At 38.3% G+C, this 19,447-nt stretch overlaps 2 protein-coding genes across 3 annotated transcripts; one reads left to right on the forward strand and one right to left on the reverse strand.

The window, feature by feature from the left end:
- Positions 1-6,264: 6,264 nt before the first annotated feature.
- Positions 6,265-9,996, forward strand: LOC113761294 (replication stress response regulator SDE2). Of its 2 annotated transcripts, none has more exons than XM_027304223.1 (3): positions 6,265-7,101; positions 7,935-8,547; positions 9,515-9,996. In XM_027304223.1, the coding sequence occupies exons 1-3, from the start codon at positions 6,371-6,373 to the stop codon at positions 9,659-9,661; spliced, it is 1,491 nt and encodes a 496-aa protein (XP_027160024.1). In that variant the 5' UTR covers positions 6,265-6,370; the 3' UTR covers positions 9,662-9,996. The 2 variants fall into 2 exon arrangements, with proteins under 2 accessions (XP_027160024.1, XP_027160025.1); XM_027304224.1 differs by having other exon boundaries at positions 7,938-8,547.
- A 1,066-nt stretch (positions 9,997-11,062) lies between these two features.
- On the reverse strand, positions 11,063-13,110 carry LOC113760358 (putative RING-H2 finger protein ATL21A). Its single transcript, XM_027302907.1, has 2 exons — positions 12,447-13,110; positions 11,063-11,490 (listed from the first exon to the last, which is right to left on the reverse strand). Exons 1-2 carry the CDS (start codon positions 13,108-13,110, stop codon positions 11,063-11,065), a joined length of 1,092 nt encoding a protein of 363 aa, XP_027158708.1.
- Between the last annotated feature and the right edge of the window lie 6,337 nt (positions 13,111-19,447).

The raw sequence follows: 19,447 nt of genomic DNA on the forward strand, positions 1-19,447 counted from the left end.
CACTACTGGCCTCTAGTCTACTACCACTTTCCAATGCATAATTTATTAATACCCTTTCTTGCTCAGTACTTGTGCGGACCGCTCTGGTGGCCGAGGAGAATGGGCTTTACTAGTTGAGATGCAAAGTAGGCTTAGGGCTTCTGAATATGGGCTTGATGGCTGACTTATGGGATAAGCGGGTAAGGTTGCCCGTGCACCCAACCGCCCCCCCCCCCCCCCAACACAAAGCACCAATCCTTCGAACACCGTCCACTTTCAATAATTTCAAACTTTGCAGTCACTTGGCAATGTGAAATAGTGCTGCAAATTCGTGGATCCTTTCCTGCTTGAATTCGGTTATACATTCAAGTGTCTAATATGGGAAATTTTTCTTACGAGTATTAGGGATGGACAAAATTAATTGTTAACCTGAAAATTTGTCATATTCGATTCGATCTGATCTGAAATTAGCATGTCCGATCCGTATTATTTAATCGGATCAAAAGATGATCAGGTACCCATTTAGACAAGGGTCGAGTTAGGATTACATAATTAGAAATCCGCGACTACCCGACCCATTCTCATATATTTTTTTATTTTTTGCACATACTATAAAATACCCACAAATACCACCATAGCTGAGGTCGGAACATTCCAGGACAAGAAAAGATCACCGCAGGTGGGGTCAGACGAAAAACCATTCCCATTGTTTTGAAATGACCAAGAACCAGGTATTGCCACAGCGGCCGCAATTACATTGCATGCATTCATTGCTCTTAAAAATGCCATGGAAGATGAAGCTATCACGGAGACTGCTTCGTTGTTGAGGCAATCAATCTCCAGATGTTGAGAACGATAAAGACTCGGACGACAACCAAGAAAGGTACTCGAAATTCTTGTAAAAACTACCCACAAAAGGAGAAGACGAGAGATTCAAGGTCAAAAGCCGGCTTGGAAGGCAATCGTTGGGATCGTAGAGTTGTACCTGCTGCGAAAGATAGCTGATGTTGCGGACCAAGAAGTCTCCAGAATTAGGAAACGTAAGAGAGAATTGCATCTTAGGTCGTTGAATCCAGGAGAGCCACAACCTTGAGGAGGCTGATGCAACACTAATTCATAAGGGAATTGAATTGGAGCATTGTTACTGCCGCAGAAGGAGACTGAACATGAATCTTTTTTAGCAATCCCGTAAGTGTACCTGGCAATTGCGCGGTTGATGTTGGATTTTCATTTAAATGAATTACATCCAATCTGCCCAACTTTAGATTGGATTAATTTTAGATTGGGTCATATTGGATTATCTTAAACCCATAACCCAAATATGACCCAATATATTAAATAATAGATTTTGATATATAAACTCTCTCAAATATATTTTCACATACAAAAAAAAAATTCACACACATAAATACATTTTTACATAGATAGATATATTTTCACACACTAAAACACTCACAGATACAAACACACACTCACTTTTGAAATACTTGATTTTATTATCCTTTCAGAGTAATTATTTGACATGTTAGCTCCCGAACCAATGAAAGAGTTTGACATAGATATACAAAGATCTCACTCGATCTCATCTAATATGTCAAGTTTGAGGGTAATAGTAATCTACTGACCTATGAAAGTTTTATGCTGTTCCAGAGCAACTATTTGGCATGTTTGTTCCCGAACCAATGAAAATTTTGACATAGATATACAAAGATCCCACTCGATCTCATTCAATGTGTCAAGTGGATCCCACCTAACATTTAAATTTCCAATAGTCAAAAATAAAAATTTGTTGGATGGGAGTGTTTTTTAAAAATTAATTTTTCAAATACAATAAAATTTTTTAAAAAGTATTCTAAACAGTAATCTAAAAATTAGTTTAATTTTTTTTAAAATTTTAAAAAATATCTCAAAATATATTTTAGAAACTCTTCTACTCTTAAATATCTCAAAATATTTTCTGAAAATATTCCAAAATATAATCTAAAAACTCTCTATTACAGCAAAGTTTTTTAAAAACACCACAAAAAATAGATAATCCAAATGGAGCCAAAGCTATTGAAAATCTAGATATTACTAACATTTGTAAATATGGACGTTCAAGTCGAAATTTCATCTGCGTCCACATGCGTGTTCGCATTGCGTTCTCATTGCCTCTAGTCAACTTCTATTTCCTACTTTCTATGCAACTAGACATCTGCTTAGTAAAAGCCATGCATTCTCATCAAGTTTGGTTGTACCTTCATCAATTCTAATCACTTTCTATTATCACATTTAAGTAGAAACATTTGTACCTTTTGTCCATGAATGCTAGATAACCTATTTCGTCCGTGAATGCCGGATGGCCTATTCCGTCGGTTAATTATATTAGATTTTAATTACAAAAAAAAAAATTAAAAATTATGACATGTCTATTTGATAGATACAAATATGAAAGTTAAATGTCATTCCAACTTAATCAAAAAGCACTTAAGAAAAATATATTATCTTCATTGAGAATTTTTGAGGTAGTCCTGACATTTTTCACATTTTTTGGCTGATGATTCCCTTATTTTCTATAAAGCAAGTGCGTTTGATGCCACAAAATTGATGAAAATTTTAAAATCTTGAAGTGGCCACAAAATTGATGCATTTTGCATTTAATTTGTTTTTTAATTTAAGTTAGGTAATGGGTGCCCAACACCAATGTTTTAAAACTCGGACCGTCAATTGAACTGGTGAGGTGAAAAGGTCGAGGTTCAACCGGTCGGACCGGTTCAACCTCGGTTCAATGAATTTTTTTAAAAATAATTTATATAAATATATATATGCACAAAATAAGACATGCAATGGACTAATTTAAAACTTTTTATGATGAAAAGTTCACTATTTTTGCATAATTTGGATTTTCAAAAATAAATTATTTAAATTATAAGTTAAAACAAATAAATTTCATCTCAATTTCAATTATATCTACCAAAAAAATCTTAAATCCAACCCAAAAATATCACAATATTTTGAAATTATACAAAATTCACGTCTATGAGAATTTGACATTGTGAACTTAAATTTTAATTTACGTCTTTGAGATTTAAAGATTGTAATTTAAAAAAGAAAGTTTGGAATTCGAAAGAAGTTAAGAGAATTGAAAATAGAAATGCAAACTTGATAAGAAACAAAAAATGAGATAAAAGTGAGTGGTTGTGGCATTAAATAATTTGGGTTAAAGAAAAATAATTCTTTTTTAACTTTTTCCAATTTAATGGGCAAAAACAAAATTAAAAGATAGAAGAAAACATCAATAAATTAAAACTAATGAGGTTTGATTAAAAATGGAGTGACAAAAGAAAAGATGAGAGAGAAAGAAAGAGTTGAAGATTAAAAATAAAGAGTCATGAGAGGATGATATTTTGTAAGAAAAATGGAAAAATGAAATATAGATGTTTGTTTTATATAAATAAGTTATCAAAAAAAGCAAATAAGATGTGATGGTGCAATGGTTACTACATTGGTCATCTATTGTAAAGGTTTTGAGTTCGAATCTTGATAGAAGCATTTTGCAAAAAGTAAAAAAAAAAAAAAAAAACTCAAAAACCGGTTCAATCCGGTTCAACACGGTTCACCGGTTTTCACGGTTTTTACAGGGTTTGACCGGTTCTCTGGCAAAGTCAACCAGAGCATAGAACCGGACCGGTGCCATGGCCGGTTCGCGGTTCAACCGGTCGAACCGGCCGGTCCGGTCCGGTTTTCAAAACATTGCCCAACACAAATACTCAAACCGCCCAAAAGATTATTACCCAACCCAAAATTGACCCAATACCCAACTACCCAACCTCTCAAATTAATGGGTGAGTTGGGTGGGTTATTGAGTTTTAGGCATAATTGCCAGGTCTATCCATAAGTATAAAAAAACGGGCAAAGAAAGAGGAGGATTATCAGGAGTTTCAAGATGCCCATAAGTATTGGGAAGCTAAAAATATATTCAGGGATAAGGAAGTGAGCTGAAACTCATGAAACCCTTCATAGTGAACATGTTTTGTGGAAGATTTTGGTTCGAGAAAAGATTAGAGCAGCCTAAGTCAATAGCCTTAATTTAGGATGATTTTATTCTGGAAAACACAAGACAAGTAACCACTTTCTTATCAAGATAATGAAGGTCGGTTCTCTATTTGCTTCTCATTGTCTAGCAACCTCATGAAATTGATGGTTGAATCAATTCTCTCTCAAAGAAGAAAAAAAGAAAGGAAAAAAAAAAAAACAACCGCAACAATCAAACCAGTGCGAGTACTTTAGCTCCGCATTTTGAATTTGTTGAATGATTTTTCCAAATTGGGAAGGATCTTTCTATTAATACTCCTTTGTTGCATTTCATCTTCTGGAATGACATAGAGTAGCAGGTGTAAATTTAAATACAAGATAGGAATTTTATAAGACTTTTCTTCAAGGACTAAAGGGCCAAAACATCAAAGAGCTCAACATGGAAAGTATGCAATGCTGGAATTACAGATTGAGCAATGTGTGCCTTTTTTTCCTTTTTTTTTTTTTAAAGTTTTTTCAGATGATGGTAATGATACAGTGCATAAAAGCAGAATCACTTCCAGAACACCATTAATGTTTTTCTTCATAGATGATGATAATGAGAGTTCTACTGAAAAGGTTATTGTTAGAACATCAAAAATAGTTCTTGAGTTCGACTGAAAAGGTCATTGTTACAACATAAAAAAGAGTTCTTCATTTGTTAATCGTTATTGAAGCTGATTGATTTTGTCCCTTTCATTGCTATATGTTTTGGGGGATAATTTCACAAATCTCCCTACGTTTTCAATAATTACGTAGAGCTCTTCTCAAGTTTTAAAAATTACATATATCTCCCATACTTTTACTGTTTTATATAACAATGCAGATCCAACAAACTATATATTTTCACTCAAAAATCCTAAATTGCCCTTTTGTATAAAACTAAAAAATAAAATTATAAGTATACTCAATCACTTACTGTCACACTTTGCACACATAAGGTATCCTAATCCTTAATAACCATCCAATTATAAACTTCAATTCCAAATGCAAGTAGCTATCCAAAAGATCCCAAACTATAATATAGTATCAATACTTATCGTGCAAAAAAAAAAAAAAAAAAAACACACACACACACACAGATACAAACATACATATATATACACACACAATCCCTCTATTGACAACCAATTTTATACTCCAAAATTAAATCTTAATATTTCAAAACTTTTTAATACAAATTAATCTAATTTAGAACCACCATTGCAATAGTCCTATATTTTTAAAAATATTAAGATCTAAGAAGTAGAGAATAAATTTTACCTCTATAAAAAATCATAACCAACAATTATTAATCCAATTAAAAAATCCTTATGTAAATTAATGACATTTTACAAAAAATTTTTCTTGATAATAGATAAAATACAACAAATTTTACATCCTTGGTCCTTCTTTCTATTTCAATCATCAATTTTCTTATTTATTTCTCTGTCACTGCAAACTTCTTCATTTCCTTTTAGTTTGACATATAATCTGTTCTCCCTGTCGATTTTGCAATTTCAAATTGCTAATATTCATAATAAAGATAATAAAAAAAGAGGGTATATCAGTAAAATATCTAGAAATGAGAGGAGCGAAAATAAACTCGAGATTGAGAGATAGGATATTTTTTTTTTGGTTTTGTAAATGTATTGCCTTAAACTGTGAATTGTCAACCAAGTGGAGAGCATTATAGGTACTTTATTATGTCAAGAGAGGTAAGTGTGATTATGTAAACTTGAGGGGAGCCGAGTGAAATTATCCCTATGTTTTTTATGATAGCATATTCAGTCGATTTCCTTTTCAGGTTGATTGACAATAAACTTTTTGGCTCCACCAAAGCTTAAATGGATTAGCTAACTCTATACACGTGTGATCAAGGTCAAGAATTAGTACAAATTTAGAGAATGTATATATTTTTTTTGAAGGATTTAGGGAATGTATTCTCCCACATTTTCATCTTCATGCTACTGAGCCTAGTAAGTAAAATTCAATCCCAAACGCTCCTCCCATTGGACGGGGCTAGGAATTGCATCACATCACCATCATTTTTGCCTTCTTTACTTTTGGGATGACTGATAGAACTACGATGTCGTTTAAGGATGAGTAAACCCCAAAAAAGTGACGGTACAATCATAGCGTCGGCGATTTTCCAAATCCTGCGGCGGCATAGGCAGAAACGACACCGTTTTCGGAATTGATGTCTACTATAAAAAAAGAAAAAAAGAAAAAAAGAATCATTGGCCAACTTCCGCTCCCCTTTCCCCTTGAAGATTCCCCACACGAAGCTCCGACTTTTTGACCTAAAAATTTCCCCAAGCGGCGAATCAATCAACGCCGGCCATCAACCAATCTGACCATGGAAATGAATCAAGAATCAACAGGCATCCATCAAATCCTCCTCAAACTCCTCGACGGAACTCACCGATTCCTCAATTTCACCACCCCAATCATCACCACCCATTCCCTAAAGCAACGAATCCAAACCCTAACATTCGTCCCCTCCCACCACCAACTCCTCCTCCTTCTTGGCCAGTCCAACTGCCCCCCCGCCCTCCTTACCGACGATCACAAAACCCTCAATCTAAGTCCCTCTTCCGGGCCCCACTGCAAAACCCAGGATTTAGATGGGAACTCCCGATTCCCTTTGGTGGTTCACCTGTTGCTCCGGCTCAGGGGTGGGAAAGGTGGGTTTGGGTCGTTATTGAGGGGGGCGGCCACCAAAGCCGGACAGAAGAAGACTAACAATTTTGACGCGTGTCGGGATATGAGTGGCCGGAGGCTGAGGCATGTCAATGCGGAGAAGAAGTTGGAGGAGTGGAGGGCGGAGGCCGAGGAAAGGAAGCTGGAGAAGATTGCCGAGGAGTTTATTAAGAAGAAGGCCAAAGAGATGGTTAAGAACGGGAAGGGTAAAGGGGGTGTGGATACGGATAAGTATGTTCTGAAGTATAGAGAGGATTCTGCTAAGTGTATGCAGGAGGTTGAGAGGTCGGTTAGGGAGTCGCTCAAAGGCCTCGTGTCTTCTTCCACGAAGAAGAAGAAAAGAGCTTCCGAGGGCAATGAGTCTGATGCCAAGAGGTTCAAGATATGGTAAGTTATTTTACTAGATTATATATCTTATTTGTTCCCTTTCAGTTGCATGTGCTTTTACCGTATAGCTTTTTTGAAATTGAAGTTGCATGCTCATAGACAGATTGACCCTGACATTATCTGTCAAGTTAATAGTAACATAATTGTCAGGAGAGAGAGTTTTGTAGAGACTCGCATTCCTTTGTTTTCTTCTGTAATCAAGTGTTCGTTACTGAGGTTATTATCTTGAGTCATTGTTGTGGGTAGAATCAACTTTTCAGATGTCAGCTGTCCAGTAAGTCATTGGTGCGTGTTTTGTTTGTGAGTGAATTAAAGGTTGTTAGCGTGGGAATTATATGGAATTAGCAAGAATATAATTGAAGGGTTCTTGACTGCAAATCACAAGAAGTGGGTGGGGTAATTGATGCATGCGTGATCAAGGTTTTCTCATGGAAGCATTTTGACTGGAATAGGTGGTGACTGTAAAACTTTGAATTTGCCTTTGTGCTCTCTCACTGGCCAATATGGAAAGAGTATGTTGTGCATTAGAAAATTAGAAAGGCGTGTAGTCCCAGACTCCCAGGGGCTGAGTTTAGAACACCTCGCTCTTTATACACTCTCTTTTGGCAAAAATTTTTGTGGAATTTATTTATTTTATGATAAAAGTATCAAAGACAAGTAAATGAATAAATAAAAATAAAAAAATGTATTGTTTTCTGCCTTGAACATTTTGGTCTGTCAGAGTTGCAAATGCAATGCAAAACTTTGTCTTTATAGATATTGTTATAGATAAAAGGAAATTTTTTTTTTTTAACTTGACTAGTTATTGACCATCTCGTCTAATTTGCTTTTAGCAGGTTTGGTAAGAGAAAAGTAGCTGGTAGTGATAGTGAGGATGACAGTGATGAGGATGAGGATGAGAACAACAAATCTGTTGTTATAGATAAAGGGGATCAATCAGACTCCAGTAAAGAAGCTGAAGGAAGTTCTGATTCTGTTACAGAGGCTCGACGTGATGCGATTTCATCCGATACTGGCCCTTCTGAAAGCAGCTCTGAGGAAGAGAAGGACAATACTGTTAAAGAGGGTCGAGAATCTGGCGAAAGTGAGGTTGATCTCGTGGAAGCCGCAACTGTGATTGAACTTGAACTAGGAACTTTGGAAGAGAAGACTTTACAGGATGGAGACAAACTTTCCTTGCAGGCATCTGTTGTGGGAATTGGAACTATCCATGCCAAAAAGGAACCTTCTGATAAATCCTGTTTATCTGATGCGGGTGGTAGAGTTAGCCAGGCACCAACACAGTCTATTTCAGGGGAGGATGAGGCGTCAGCTGTTGTAGCCAGCAATGATTCTATCTCTAATCTGGCTATGCACGATGAAGTGGTGACAACTATAAATGCAGAGGCCTTGAATTTGGAGAAGCCAATTAATCTTGAAGAAATTAATTCAGCTGCTGAACTTGAGGTATTGTGCTTTCATAAACTCTATTTAGGCTATTTTCCTTTGCTATTTGACTAATTTAAGTAGTTTTTTGTGATTCTGCTTTCTCATATATATACTTAATCGATAGAAATAATGTTTGCCATACTTGCATATCTGTTTTACTAAAATTGTTTTTAATATTTTTATAAAGGCATTTCAAGGATTAGTACACAGGAAAAGGAGGTGGGCCCATTATTTAAATTGTAAAATTACCACCCACCCCCTAAATTGCAGCACTTCAAAATTACAGAAATCTCCTGTAACCTTCTTGTTGATATCTGTTGCACATTTTGTGCAAAACATGCCAAATGGAAGAACCTCAACGTTGTATCAGTGCACTAAGGGCTAGTTTTCTTACCCCTTGACTAGCATGTCTACCATGTTTAATTCAAAAAGTTTAATGGTACAAAAGTTATCTTGAACTAATTGTCTTGTGAGAGGTCGTGAAGAAATAAAATAGATTTCGAAGAGATGATAGTGATGGCTATTCTTTTCATAAAGAGGTAAGGGTACTTAATGCAACCGTAAAGAGATATTTTCAACTTTGCGGCAGTCATTTTTTGGTCTTCAGCTTTGCCTCGATCAAACTGTAGTGACAAATTTCATGCTTTTTAGCTTTTATTCTTGTAGTTCTAATTGGCTACTATTGTTTGATCTTATTGGCATCTTTATACCACAAGTTTGACTCAAGCTTCTAGGTTGCTAATCTTTTTACTTGAAGTTGTGTCAGTCAAAGCTATCTGATCATTTCAAGTGATGCGCTTCTTGTAGTTTCGTTAGGATTTTATTAAAGGAAAAATGCAGTAGTAGCAATTCTTGATGGCTAATCTGTTATTTTACATTACTCACATCACAACTAGAGACTGCGTATGCTTGATGAGAACTGGAGTTTGAGTTCTTCCCATTATTAAATTTGAGCTAACTGTGGTGATACCATTACTGGTTTTAGGTTCTTGGTTTGGAAAGGTTGAAATCAGAGCTTCAAGCACGAGGACTAAAATGTGGAGGTACTTTGCAAGAACGTGCAGCAAGGCTTTTTCTGCTCAAAACTACCCCTGTAGAGAAGCTTCCAAAGAAGTTACTTGCCAAGAAGTGAAATTATTTGGAATATTGTTATTTGTAGAGATGCCAAATCGAATAACCTGGAGAGATGCTTGCATTATCATAACTGCAACCTTGTGTCCTGCTGGATTGTCCTGTACCGTGTTTACTTATGCAAAGGATGTTTTACATTTGTGTTAAAAAAAGTTAATTGTGAGCCTTAGTATTAGGTCCTAACGAAAAAAATATTGACGAGTTCTGGAGAAGCGTTGACGCTGTGTAAGGTTTAAGCCGTATGGCCCATCAAGCATAAGATTGTATATTTTCTCATCCGGACTTTATTGCATAATCGAGTGATCTGCATTTCGTGTCTACCCTTTCTGGAGCCAATGGCATCTTTTCAATTTCAGCCGGGAAGCTAATTGACATTTAACGCTTAGGTCAGTGGAAAAGCAATGGAATGTCTAATTTGAGGTCAAAATACCCCAGTTGGGAGTAGGAACGGATGTGCATAAATTATTTACCCGTCGAGCACTTTTTGTTTTGCACAGGAGGTATAACAGATAGTTTTAATTTCTGACATCTCCTGTTGGGGATCAGGCTCTCTCTACGATTGAGGGTGATAATTCTCTCCAATTGCCAGTGGGAACTGTACCATGTAGCGTAAATGCTTCCTTAAGGAATATAAACATCAGAACAACAAGAGTAGACACCAACACAATATAACACATGAAAATTTAACAAATTTTTTGGACACAAGTTCCAATGAAAGAAAAGATTTTTTGTGCTCTTATTATTATTATTATCTTAATGTCTATATTTATTATTTTAACGTTTACATTTATTTTGATAGTGTCCACACTACATTGTACAATTGTCACTAGTGATAATAATTATAAAGGCTGTTGAGAGATCAATTGCCTTACAATAGTCAATTGCCTTAATGTCCATTGGTTTGGGATCAATTGCCTTACAATAGTCAATTGTTAGTGGAACTTGTACCATCTAGTATGGACGCTAAAATAACAATATGCACAAACATAATTAACATTTTTTTACTACAAATGTTAGCAACTACATTTAGGCACTGCCAGCAAATTGCAGTAAAGAAATTCTTGCGAGCTGAAATAGCAGGTAGCAAATGACAAGTGACAAATCTTTCGGAATTATAGAGAATAACTTTTAGACTAAAAATTTCATCTATAAACTGTGTTGTTTCAGAAAAATTGAGACAAATTCAGGCTAAAAAGTCCTTTTTATACATTGTGACGGAGGTTTTATCAATTCAATCTTTTTCCTCAAGAAAAGAATCTAGTGCTACGTCCATCTTGTGTTTAGAACTTTAGTAGGTAGGTATGTGCAATCTCTTAAAAAAAAAATAAATAAAATTCCCAGAGCTAGGACAAGGAAAAGAACTCATCTTAACGGGGCAGACCAGGTCATGTAGATTCACGAGTTAAAGAGTAGCAGGGCTAGGAGAATTTCTGCAAACTGGACATGACCCATTCAATCGCAACCATTCATCAATGCAATCAGCATGGAAACAGTGGCGGCAATCGGGTATGCACCTGATTGCGTCTTTAGGGCGGTAATCTTGTAGACATATAGGGCAAGTAACATCAGCAAACCCTGGAAGGCGTCGGCTTTCGCCAAGAACTACTCTCTCATAGGTTTCAATAGTGGAATCATCGAGGCCTGCCACCGCCACCGCCACTGCCGTGGTGGGTTGCGGTGCTATCGTAGCTGCGGTATTATTCTCCCGCTGAAGCCTGCGGGCTCTCATATCCGCCACGCATTTGTAACAATATAGACTCACTGAACAAGAAACGGCTGGTATAACAACAGACAGCGCAATAATTCTGAAGATTTCTAGACCTCTTGAACCTGCATATCCAATTCACGATTCAGCCGCGGTAGTAATGAATTCTTTCTCATCCATGTAATATCATTCATAATACAAGTACTGCATACTATATTATATTCACCTGCGTGCAACGGGGTTAGACCTAATCTCGGCTCAGCATTAAACTTGGTTATCCCAACCTACCTCCTTCACCCGTCAGAGTAGTAAATACGAGTTTTTAATGAACTGATATATCATCCTCTTTTAGATATCTTTCAGCTGTAATCGAGATGACAAATTTTACCCTTCACGTCTCAAGTGCATTCACTTTAATGCCTATGGTTTATAACCTTTATACTCCCTCCGTCCCACTTTGATAGTCCTGTTTTCTTTTTTCGTCTGTCCCAAATTGTAGTCCATTTTCCAATTGAAGAATGTAGTTGTATTTTAATTTTTCTAAAATGCCCTTATTCAATGTAAGTTGTTGTTACTATAAACCTACCCCATTTAATGAGAGTTGATTTTTTTTTACCATCGATTCATGTTCCCATAAAGTTGTACTCTATTTAATGTGAGGGTATTTTAGGAAAATAGCAATCTAAATTTACTTTTCCAACAAAGTTAACTACTTTTTCTTAAACTGTGTGAAAAAAGAAACAGGACTATCCAAGTGGGACGGAGGGAGTATTGTTTTTGGTAAAGTCAAAGTGGACAAAATCCTAGTAGCATTAAATTACCACTAAAATTAATAATTAAAAAAAAAAAGAGAGAGAAGAGAAAGGAGGAGGGAGAGAGATTGACCAATATCAGGAGTTAAACCCTGGATAACCACCGTCCCTCACCAAGAATATGTTGACCCAATCAGAATGTCAGAACTTCCTTCAAGCTTTATGCAACTCATTAATTTTGAACTTCGCATGTTTACACACTCAAGATTATTATTAGCTGCACATAATTGGGTAAAAACACCCAAAAACTGAAGAATGAGTATCTTTACCTGTTACAGGATCAAAACAGATGATCTCTCGGCTTGTGCTATTTGCAAACCCACAAAATTCGCCTTTTGCTTCACAACCTGAACAACTTGGAAGATCCCAAGACAATAGAAGATCACCATCAAGTCTAGATTGGAAACCAACCTCATTTTCATTCGGCCAAGAAATTGGAATTGGCAAAGTAACAAGTACAGCACACATGTTCATTGCTCTGGCAAGAGTCGGGGAAATAGCTACTATGGACGTTGTGGAGTTGCTAAGGCAATCAATAGCGGTGAGCTTAGACCTGACGAGGTCTGAAGAACAACTAAGGATGGTGTAATTTCGAGAATAAGCGGCCATGAAAGGAGAAGACGACAGGTTTAGGTTGAAAAGACGTCTTGGTAGGCAACCATTTGGATCATAGAGCTGTATTTCTTGTGTGAGATAATTGATATCGCGCACATAAAAATCTCCAGAGTATGGAAGACTAAGGATTGGAATACCTTGCGTGGTGCAACTCAGATCAAAACCTGGATAGCCACAGTTTTGAGGTTGTTGTCCTACGTTGAAAGGAAACCTTATGCTGAAGCTGTTGTAGCCACAGTCAGAAGCTGGGCAATCATTTCTTGCATAGATGACCAAAAAGAGGAGGAAAAGAACCCAGGTGACTATCAGAATGCCCATATGCTTAAAGATTTCACCACGAGCAGGATTTTAGATCCTTTAGAATTATAAGCACTGTTTATGCTGAGGATTATATCACTAAAATATTACTTTCCAAAGTCAATACATTGTGGTGAGTTGAGATGCTGTGGGCCATTCCAATGACACTCGGGAATAAAAGTCAGACGAAAGCCACATAATTTAACCGCGGATAAGAGCAAATGGCAATAGAATCTCTTTGGGTGTTTGGACAAGCAACAGAATGGAGAAGCATTCAGTGCTATTTTTGAGACAATGCAGCCCTAATGTCATGAAAAGAAGTTTAAGCGGAAGATGCATTGTAAATTAAACCTAACAATTTCACATTACTATAACGAAACTTGCTTACAATATTCATGCATATTATTGTTGCATTGCTCCTGCTCAGCTTCAATACATGCTGGCAGAATCATTGACATGACATTGTTTACAAGACTAAAGTCCGTTATCTTACAAAAGAAGAGTTCTACTAATTATTACCGAGCAGACATTGACTGAATAGTTTGGTATCTGCATCCTTGCACTGTTTCTTTTTTAAAGGGTCTATGTACATGAAAGAAAAACTGGACACTTTAGAACTGTTTCCTTTTTTTTTTCGTATGGCAGAAAATAGACCTAACTGCACCATCTGTTGAGGTATTAAATGCAGAAGTAGACTTCACGAAAAGAACCAAGTGACCCAAAATCTATCGCTGTAAACATCCAAATAAAATGCACAAATCTAAGCGTTTCACATGCATTGAGACCACAATTGTTCTTAAATCTTTCTATCTGCTACAGTTTTAATATGATATACGGTCCTTTCTATTGATCCATTCCCTCTAAGAAATATATTAAGTTACTGCCCGATATTAAAAATATGAAATTCTTAGCTCTTATGATACCCCATAAGTATTTGATATCAACTTATGGATCTAAAAGTCAAATGAGAGGCAAGCAAAAACCTGGAAAACTTGTCGTACTGTAGTAGTGAAAACCAATTACAACAGAATGGAGGTTTCATCAAATATTGAAACCTGTTAAGTAGTAGCAACAGCTGAACTATAAGTATTTTTAGGAAAAAAAAAACTGTTAAAAAACCTGGAAAACTGTTCACTCAAATTTCCAAAGAGAACCTAGAAGGCAAAACCTATAAATACATCAATATATGCTTATCCTTCTTCAAGTTCAACTCAAATTCACTATTCTAAAATACCAAACTCAAATTTTCAAAAAATAAGTAAATAAACTAAAATTAACCAGAATTAATCAGAACAGCCTAAAGTTAATAGTACAAATATATTCCGCACTACATGAAGTTCATTTTCGCGGGTCAGGAAAGCATTGAACTCCAAGTTTTATCAGCCTTCAGAAATTTATGCACCGTGTAAACAAAATCCGAAATTAAGAGAGAGAGAGAGCCAAACAAATTTCCAGAGAGAAGGCTTTAGAACCAGAGGGCGAAGATGGAGTCAGAAGTGTGTTACGTACACAAATAATGACCATGGGTATTTTGGGCATTTCTAGTCACTTTGTTATCTTCTTCTGCATTTGTTTTTCTGTTTAGCTGGTATGTAACCAATTAACAAAATTAGAAAGGTCATGCATGGGAAGCCTACGTGCGGAGCACATGCATGGCTCCAAAAATAGCAAGGAATGGCAAATGAAGTTAGTTATAACTAACTCCACTTGCTCTGCCTCTCTACTAGTATAAAGGATCAGTAGTGTTCAGGGAATATCATCGAACAGATTGTAACAAATTCCTTTCTCAAATCTCTTGTCTAAACTCTGATCATCAATAATATTCACTCCCTCGCCACCAAGAGGTGTTCTCCAATCTTTTTTCATCTCTTCTGGTAGGGAGTTTTCGGTCCCTCTCTGTCCTCTGTATCAGTGGTATCAGAGCTGGGTCATCCCAGCTCAGTCAAAAATCCAGTGATAATGGCAGAAGGCACTAGGGGCCAAGAGAACAGGAAGTTCGAGGAAACCATTCGGAATCTGCTGAAGGAACAGAGGGAGCAGTTCGAACGAGAGCTGGAAGCAATCAAAAGCCTGGTGTTGGAAGTTTGTAGCCAAAGGAGTTCTGGGCAGCAAGAATCATCACGCAATTCTAAGGATGAATATCCAGGAAGCCGCGGAGGCAGCTATCAGACTCCGACCAGATTCTCTCGCATCGAGTTTCCCAAATTCGGAGGGGAAGACTTCAAGAGCTGGTTATATAAGTGTGACCAATTCTTTGAAATCGATGAAACTCCTTCAGAAACCAAGGTCAGAATAGCTGCGATGCATTTGGAGGATAAGGCGCTGCAGTGGCATCAAGTTTTCATGAAGGCTAGGATCTCTAGAGATCCACCTTCATGGGAAGAGTACGTGAGAGCCTTGGGCGCCAGATTTGGGGATTGTCTTTATGATGATCCCATGGGAGATCTGAAGAGCTTGAAGCAGACCAGGACCGTGAAAGAATACCAGGATTCATTCGAAGAGCTGCTGAATCGAGTAGCTCTTCCTGAGCAGTATGCGGTGAGCTGTTTCATAAGGGGATTGAGGGAAGAAATCCAGTTGTCAGTCAGGATGTTCATGCCTCGCGACCTACAACATGCGGTGGGCCTAGCTAAAATTGAGGAGGCCAAAATTCTGAATACTTGGAAAAACAACAAACACCCAGGACCTTCAAGAATGCCTACCCCTTACTCACCAAATGTTGGACCGAGTAACAGCTTCGCCAGGCAGAGTAATCTGAACAGCACCCCTATATTACCCAAACCAGGGGAACAAGGGGGGAGAAATGTGGGGGAACAGAGGCGGAACTCCCGGTTCTTGAGCACTGCTGAAATGGATGAAAAGAGAGCTAAAGGGCTATGCTACTGGTGCAATGAACGTTACAGTCCCGGTCATCAGTGCAGGAGGAGGCAGCTTTTCAGGATTGAATGTGTTGAAGAGGAGACTGAGGAACAGGAACCAGAATGCTTGGAGGAGGATGAACAAGAAGAGGTGACAGAAGGTAATCTAGCTCAAATTTCTACTAGTGCCATGTGTAGCTTATTGGTTCCTAATTTCAGGACTATGAGGGTACATGGCCAAGTCGAAAGAAAAACCTTCAGTATCCTTATAGATTGTGGCAGTTCCCACAACTTCCTACATCCCAACATGATAAGAAAGTTTGGCCTGAGAACAGTGCAAGTTGCTCCTGTTAAAGTAGTAGTGGCAGATGGAAGCTCTCTCACCACGACCACTCTATGCCCTGGGTTCCAGTGGAGAATGCAAGGTCAAGTATTTGAGGGAGATGTATTGGTCCTACCTGTAGGCGGTTGTGAAGTAGTACTTGGAATGCAGTGGTTATCTACTTTAGGGGATGTTAAGTGGAATTTCTCTGAGCTACGCATGGAGTTTGTTCAGAAGGGCAAGAAGGCGGTATTAAGGGGGATCAAACAACAACCAGTCCAAGTAGTTTCAAAAAAGCAAATGCAAAAGCTCCTGAGCAAACCTGAGCAAATTGAAACAGCTCAGCTGTGCTTGGTGACAGCAGAAAATGACTACAAAGAAGCGGAAGTGATAGCAGACTGTGCTTCCATGGAACGTGAAGTAAAGGTAACTCCCTACAAACACCAACTTGAGTTACTTTTAGCAAATTACAATAAGGTATTTGAAGAACCTACGACATTACCCCCTGCTAGAATGCATGACCACAGGATCTATCTCAAGGAGGGCACACAACCAATAAATGTTAGACCTTATAGATACCCTGCATTTCAGAAAGGCGAAATTGAAAGGTTGGTGACTGAAATGTTGGATAATGGTGTTGTTAGACCCAGTAATAGCCTTTATTCCTCTCCCGTAGTCTTGGTAAAAAAGAAAGACGGTACTTGGCGAATGTGTGTGGACTATAGGGAGCTCAACAAGGCTACGGTAAAGGATAAATTCCCTATTCCATTGATCGAAGAGCTCTTTGATGAGCTGTTTGGAGCTGTTGTTTTTACTAAGTTAGATCTAAGGTCGGGGTATCACCAGATTCGAATGCATTCGGATGATATTGCTAAAACGGCATTTCGGACTCACGATGGACACTATGAATTTTTAGTTATGCCATTTGGCCTAACCAACGCACCATCAACCTTCCAGAGTTTAATGAATGACATCTTCAAGCCTTTTCTAAGGAAGTTCCTGCTGGTTTTCTTTGACGATATCTTAATATACAGCAAGTCCGAGGATGAGCACTTACAGCACTTGACAACAGTGTTTGAGACGTTGCTCAAACACCAACTCAAGGTCAAGAGGAACAAGTGTTCGTTTGCGGCTGACCAGATTGAATACTTGGGACATGTGATTTCAGCAGAGGGAGTTAGCGCAGATCCTCAGAAACTTGTAAGCATTCAGCAGTGGCCTACACCTGTTACCATCAAGGAGTTGAGGGGTTTTTTGGGTTTGACAGGCTATTACCGCAGGTTTATTAAAGGATATGGGATGATAGCAAGGCCCTTGACAGATTTGCTCAAGAAAAATGCCTTTGCATGGCATGATGGAGCTACCACAGCATTCGATCAATTGAAGCTTGCTATGACTTCCCCTCCAGTACTAACCTTACCAGATTTTTCCCAGGAGTTTGTAGTAGAAACAGATGCTTCCAACTTGGGCATTGGAGCTGTCTTGCTACAGCAGGGGAGGCCACTAGCATTCTTTAGCAAGGTCTTAGCACCTAAGCACCAGGGCCTGTCAGTTTATGAAAAGGAAATGCTAGCCATTGTGAATGCCATACAGAAATGGAGACCATACCTGTTAGGAGGACATTTCATCATCAAAACTGATCATCAGAGCCTCAAATATCTGATAGAACAAAAAATTTCAACACCAAGCCAGCAGAAGTGGTTATCCAAATTGATGGGGTATGACTATGTGGTGCAGTTCAAGAAGGGTAGTGAAAATGTCACAGCTGATGCTCTATCCAGGATACCTCATGCAACCGCCACCTCTTGGTCAATCCATGGTATTACTACGGATTTGCTATCTGAGATACAGCAATCATGGCAGTCAGATCCTAAGGTACAGGAAACCATTCAGCAGCTGATCTCGGATGACACTTCCAGGGCCAAGCATTATAGTTGGGACAACCAGGTGTTGAGGAGAAAGGGAAAACTGGTGGTAAGAGCTGACAAAATGCTCAGGGACAAAATAATAAAATTTTGGCACACAAGCTCCTTCGGAGGACACTCTGGGATCCTGGTGACATTCCAGAAGTTAAAGGGGACTTTTTATTGGAAACACATGCATGAGGATGTCTACAAATTCGTTACTGCTTGTGACGTCTGCCAAAGGCATAAGGCAGATTTGGCAGCTTATCCGGGGCTCTTACAGCCGTTGCCAATACCAACAAAAATATGGACAGACGTCTCGATGGATTTTATTGAAGGCCTTCCAAAATCTCAAGGAAGACAAGTCATTATGGTGGTAGTAGATCGTTTGAGCAAATATGCACACTTCTGCGCCTTATCTCACCCTTACACCGCGATGGAGGTTGCTCAATCCTTCATGAATCACATTTTTAAGTTACATGGACTTCCTCAAACCATCGTCAGTGATAGGGATTCGATCTTTCTCAGCCAATTTTGGACGGAACTATTCAAGCTCTTGAAGGTCCAGCTACACTTTTCTAGTTCTTACCATCCTCAGTCAGACGGGCAAACGGAGGTGGTAAATAGATGCTTGGAAGGGTATTTGCGATGTATGACAAGTGAACAGCCTCGTACGTGGTATTCCTGGCTGCCCCTAGCTGAATTCTGGTACAATACGAACTATCACTCAGCTACACAAATCACTCCCTTTCAAGTGGTTTATGGCCAGCTACCCCCTCTCCATGTCCCTTATCTTCTTGGTTCATCTGTAGTAGAGGCTGTGGATAGAAGCTTGGCTGCAAGGGAAAAAGTACTGCACCTCCTTAAGCACAACCTTCAGAAGGCTCAAAATCGCATGAAGCAAATTGCTGATGGCCGTAGGTCTGACCGAGAATTCACAGTTGGGGACATGGTTTATGTCAAATTGCATCCATATAAACAACATTCCCTCAAATCATCCAGCTGTCAGAAGCTTGCTCCAAGGTATTTTGGGCCTTTTCCAGTCATAGAAAGAATAGGGAAAGTGGCCTACAAACTGCAACTCCCTGATCATGCACGCATCCATCAAACCTTCCATGTATCACTATTGAAAAAGAAGATAGGATCTCAGCCTGTCGCACCCCATTTACCAGCTGCAATCAACGATCAAGGTCAACTGCTGGTCGAACCAGTTGTAATTTTAGACAGACGCATTGCGAAGAAAGGCAACCAGGCAGCAACTCAGGTTTTGGTCC

The sequence above is a fragment of the Coffea eugenioides genome, chromosome 2 (assembly GCF_003713205.1).
Source record: "Coffea eugenioides isolate CCC68of chromosome 2, Ceug_1.0, whole genome shotgun sequence".
Lineage (NCBI taxonomy): Eukaryota > Viridiplantae > Streptophyta > Magnoliopsida > Gentianales > Rubiaceae > Coffea > Coffea eugenioides.

What these genes read in the sequence shown, in the direction of transcription:
- LOC113760358 (XM_027302907.1), bottom strand. Translation starts at nt 13,110, where the DNA reads ATGGGCATTCTGATAGTCACCTGGGTTCTTTTCCTCCTCTTTTTGGTC. An exon ending in CTGTTTTGATCCTGTAACAG is followed by an intron (nt 11,491 to 12,446) that starts GTAAAGATACTC and finishes TTGGATATGCAG; the next exon opens with GTTCAAGAGGTCTAGAAATC.
- LOC113761294 (XM_027304223.1), top strand. Translation starts at nt 6,371, where the DNA reads ATGGAAATGAATCAAGAATCAACAGGCATCCATCAAATCCTCCTCAAA. An exon ending in GCCAAGAGGTTCAAGATATG is followed by an intron (nt 7,102 to 7,934) that starts GTAAGTTATTTT and finishes ATTTGCTTTTAG; the next exon opens with CAGGTTTGGTAAGAGAAAAG. An exon ending in ATTCAGCTGCTGAACTTGAG is followed by an intron (nt 8,548 to 9,514) that starts GTATTGTGCTTT and finishes TACTGGTTTTAG; the next exon opens with GTTCTTGGTTTGGAAAGGTT.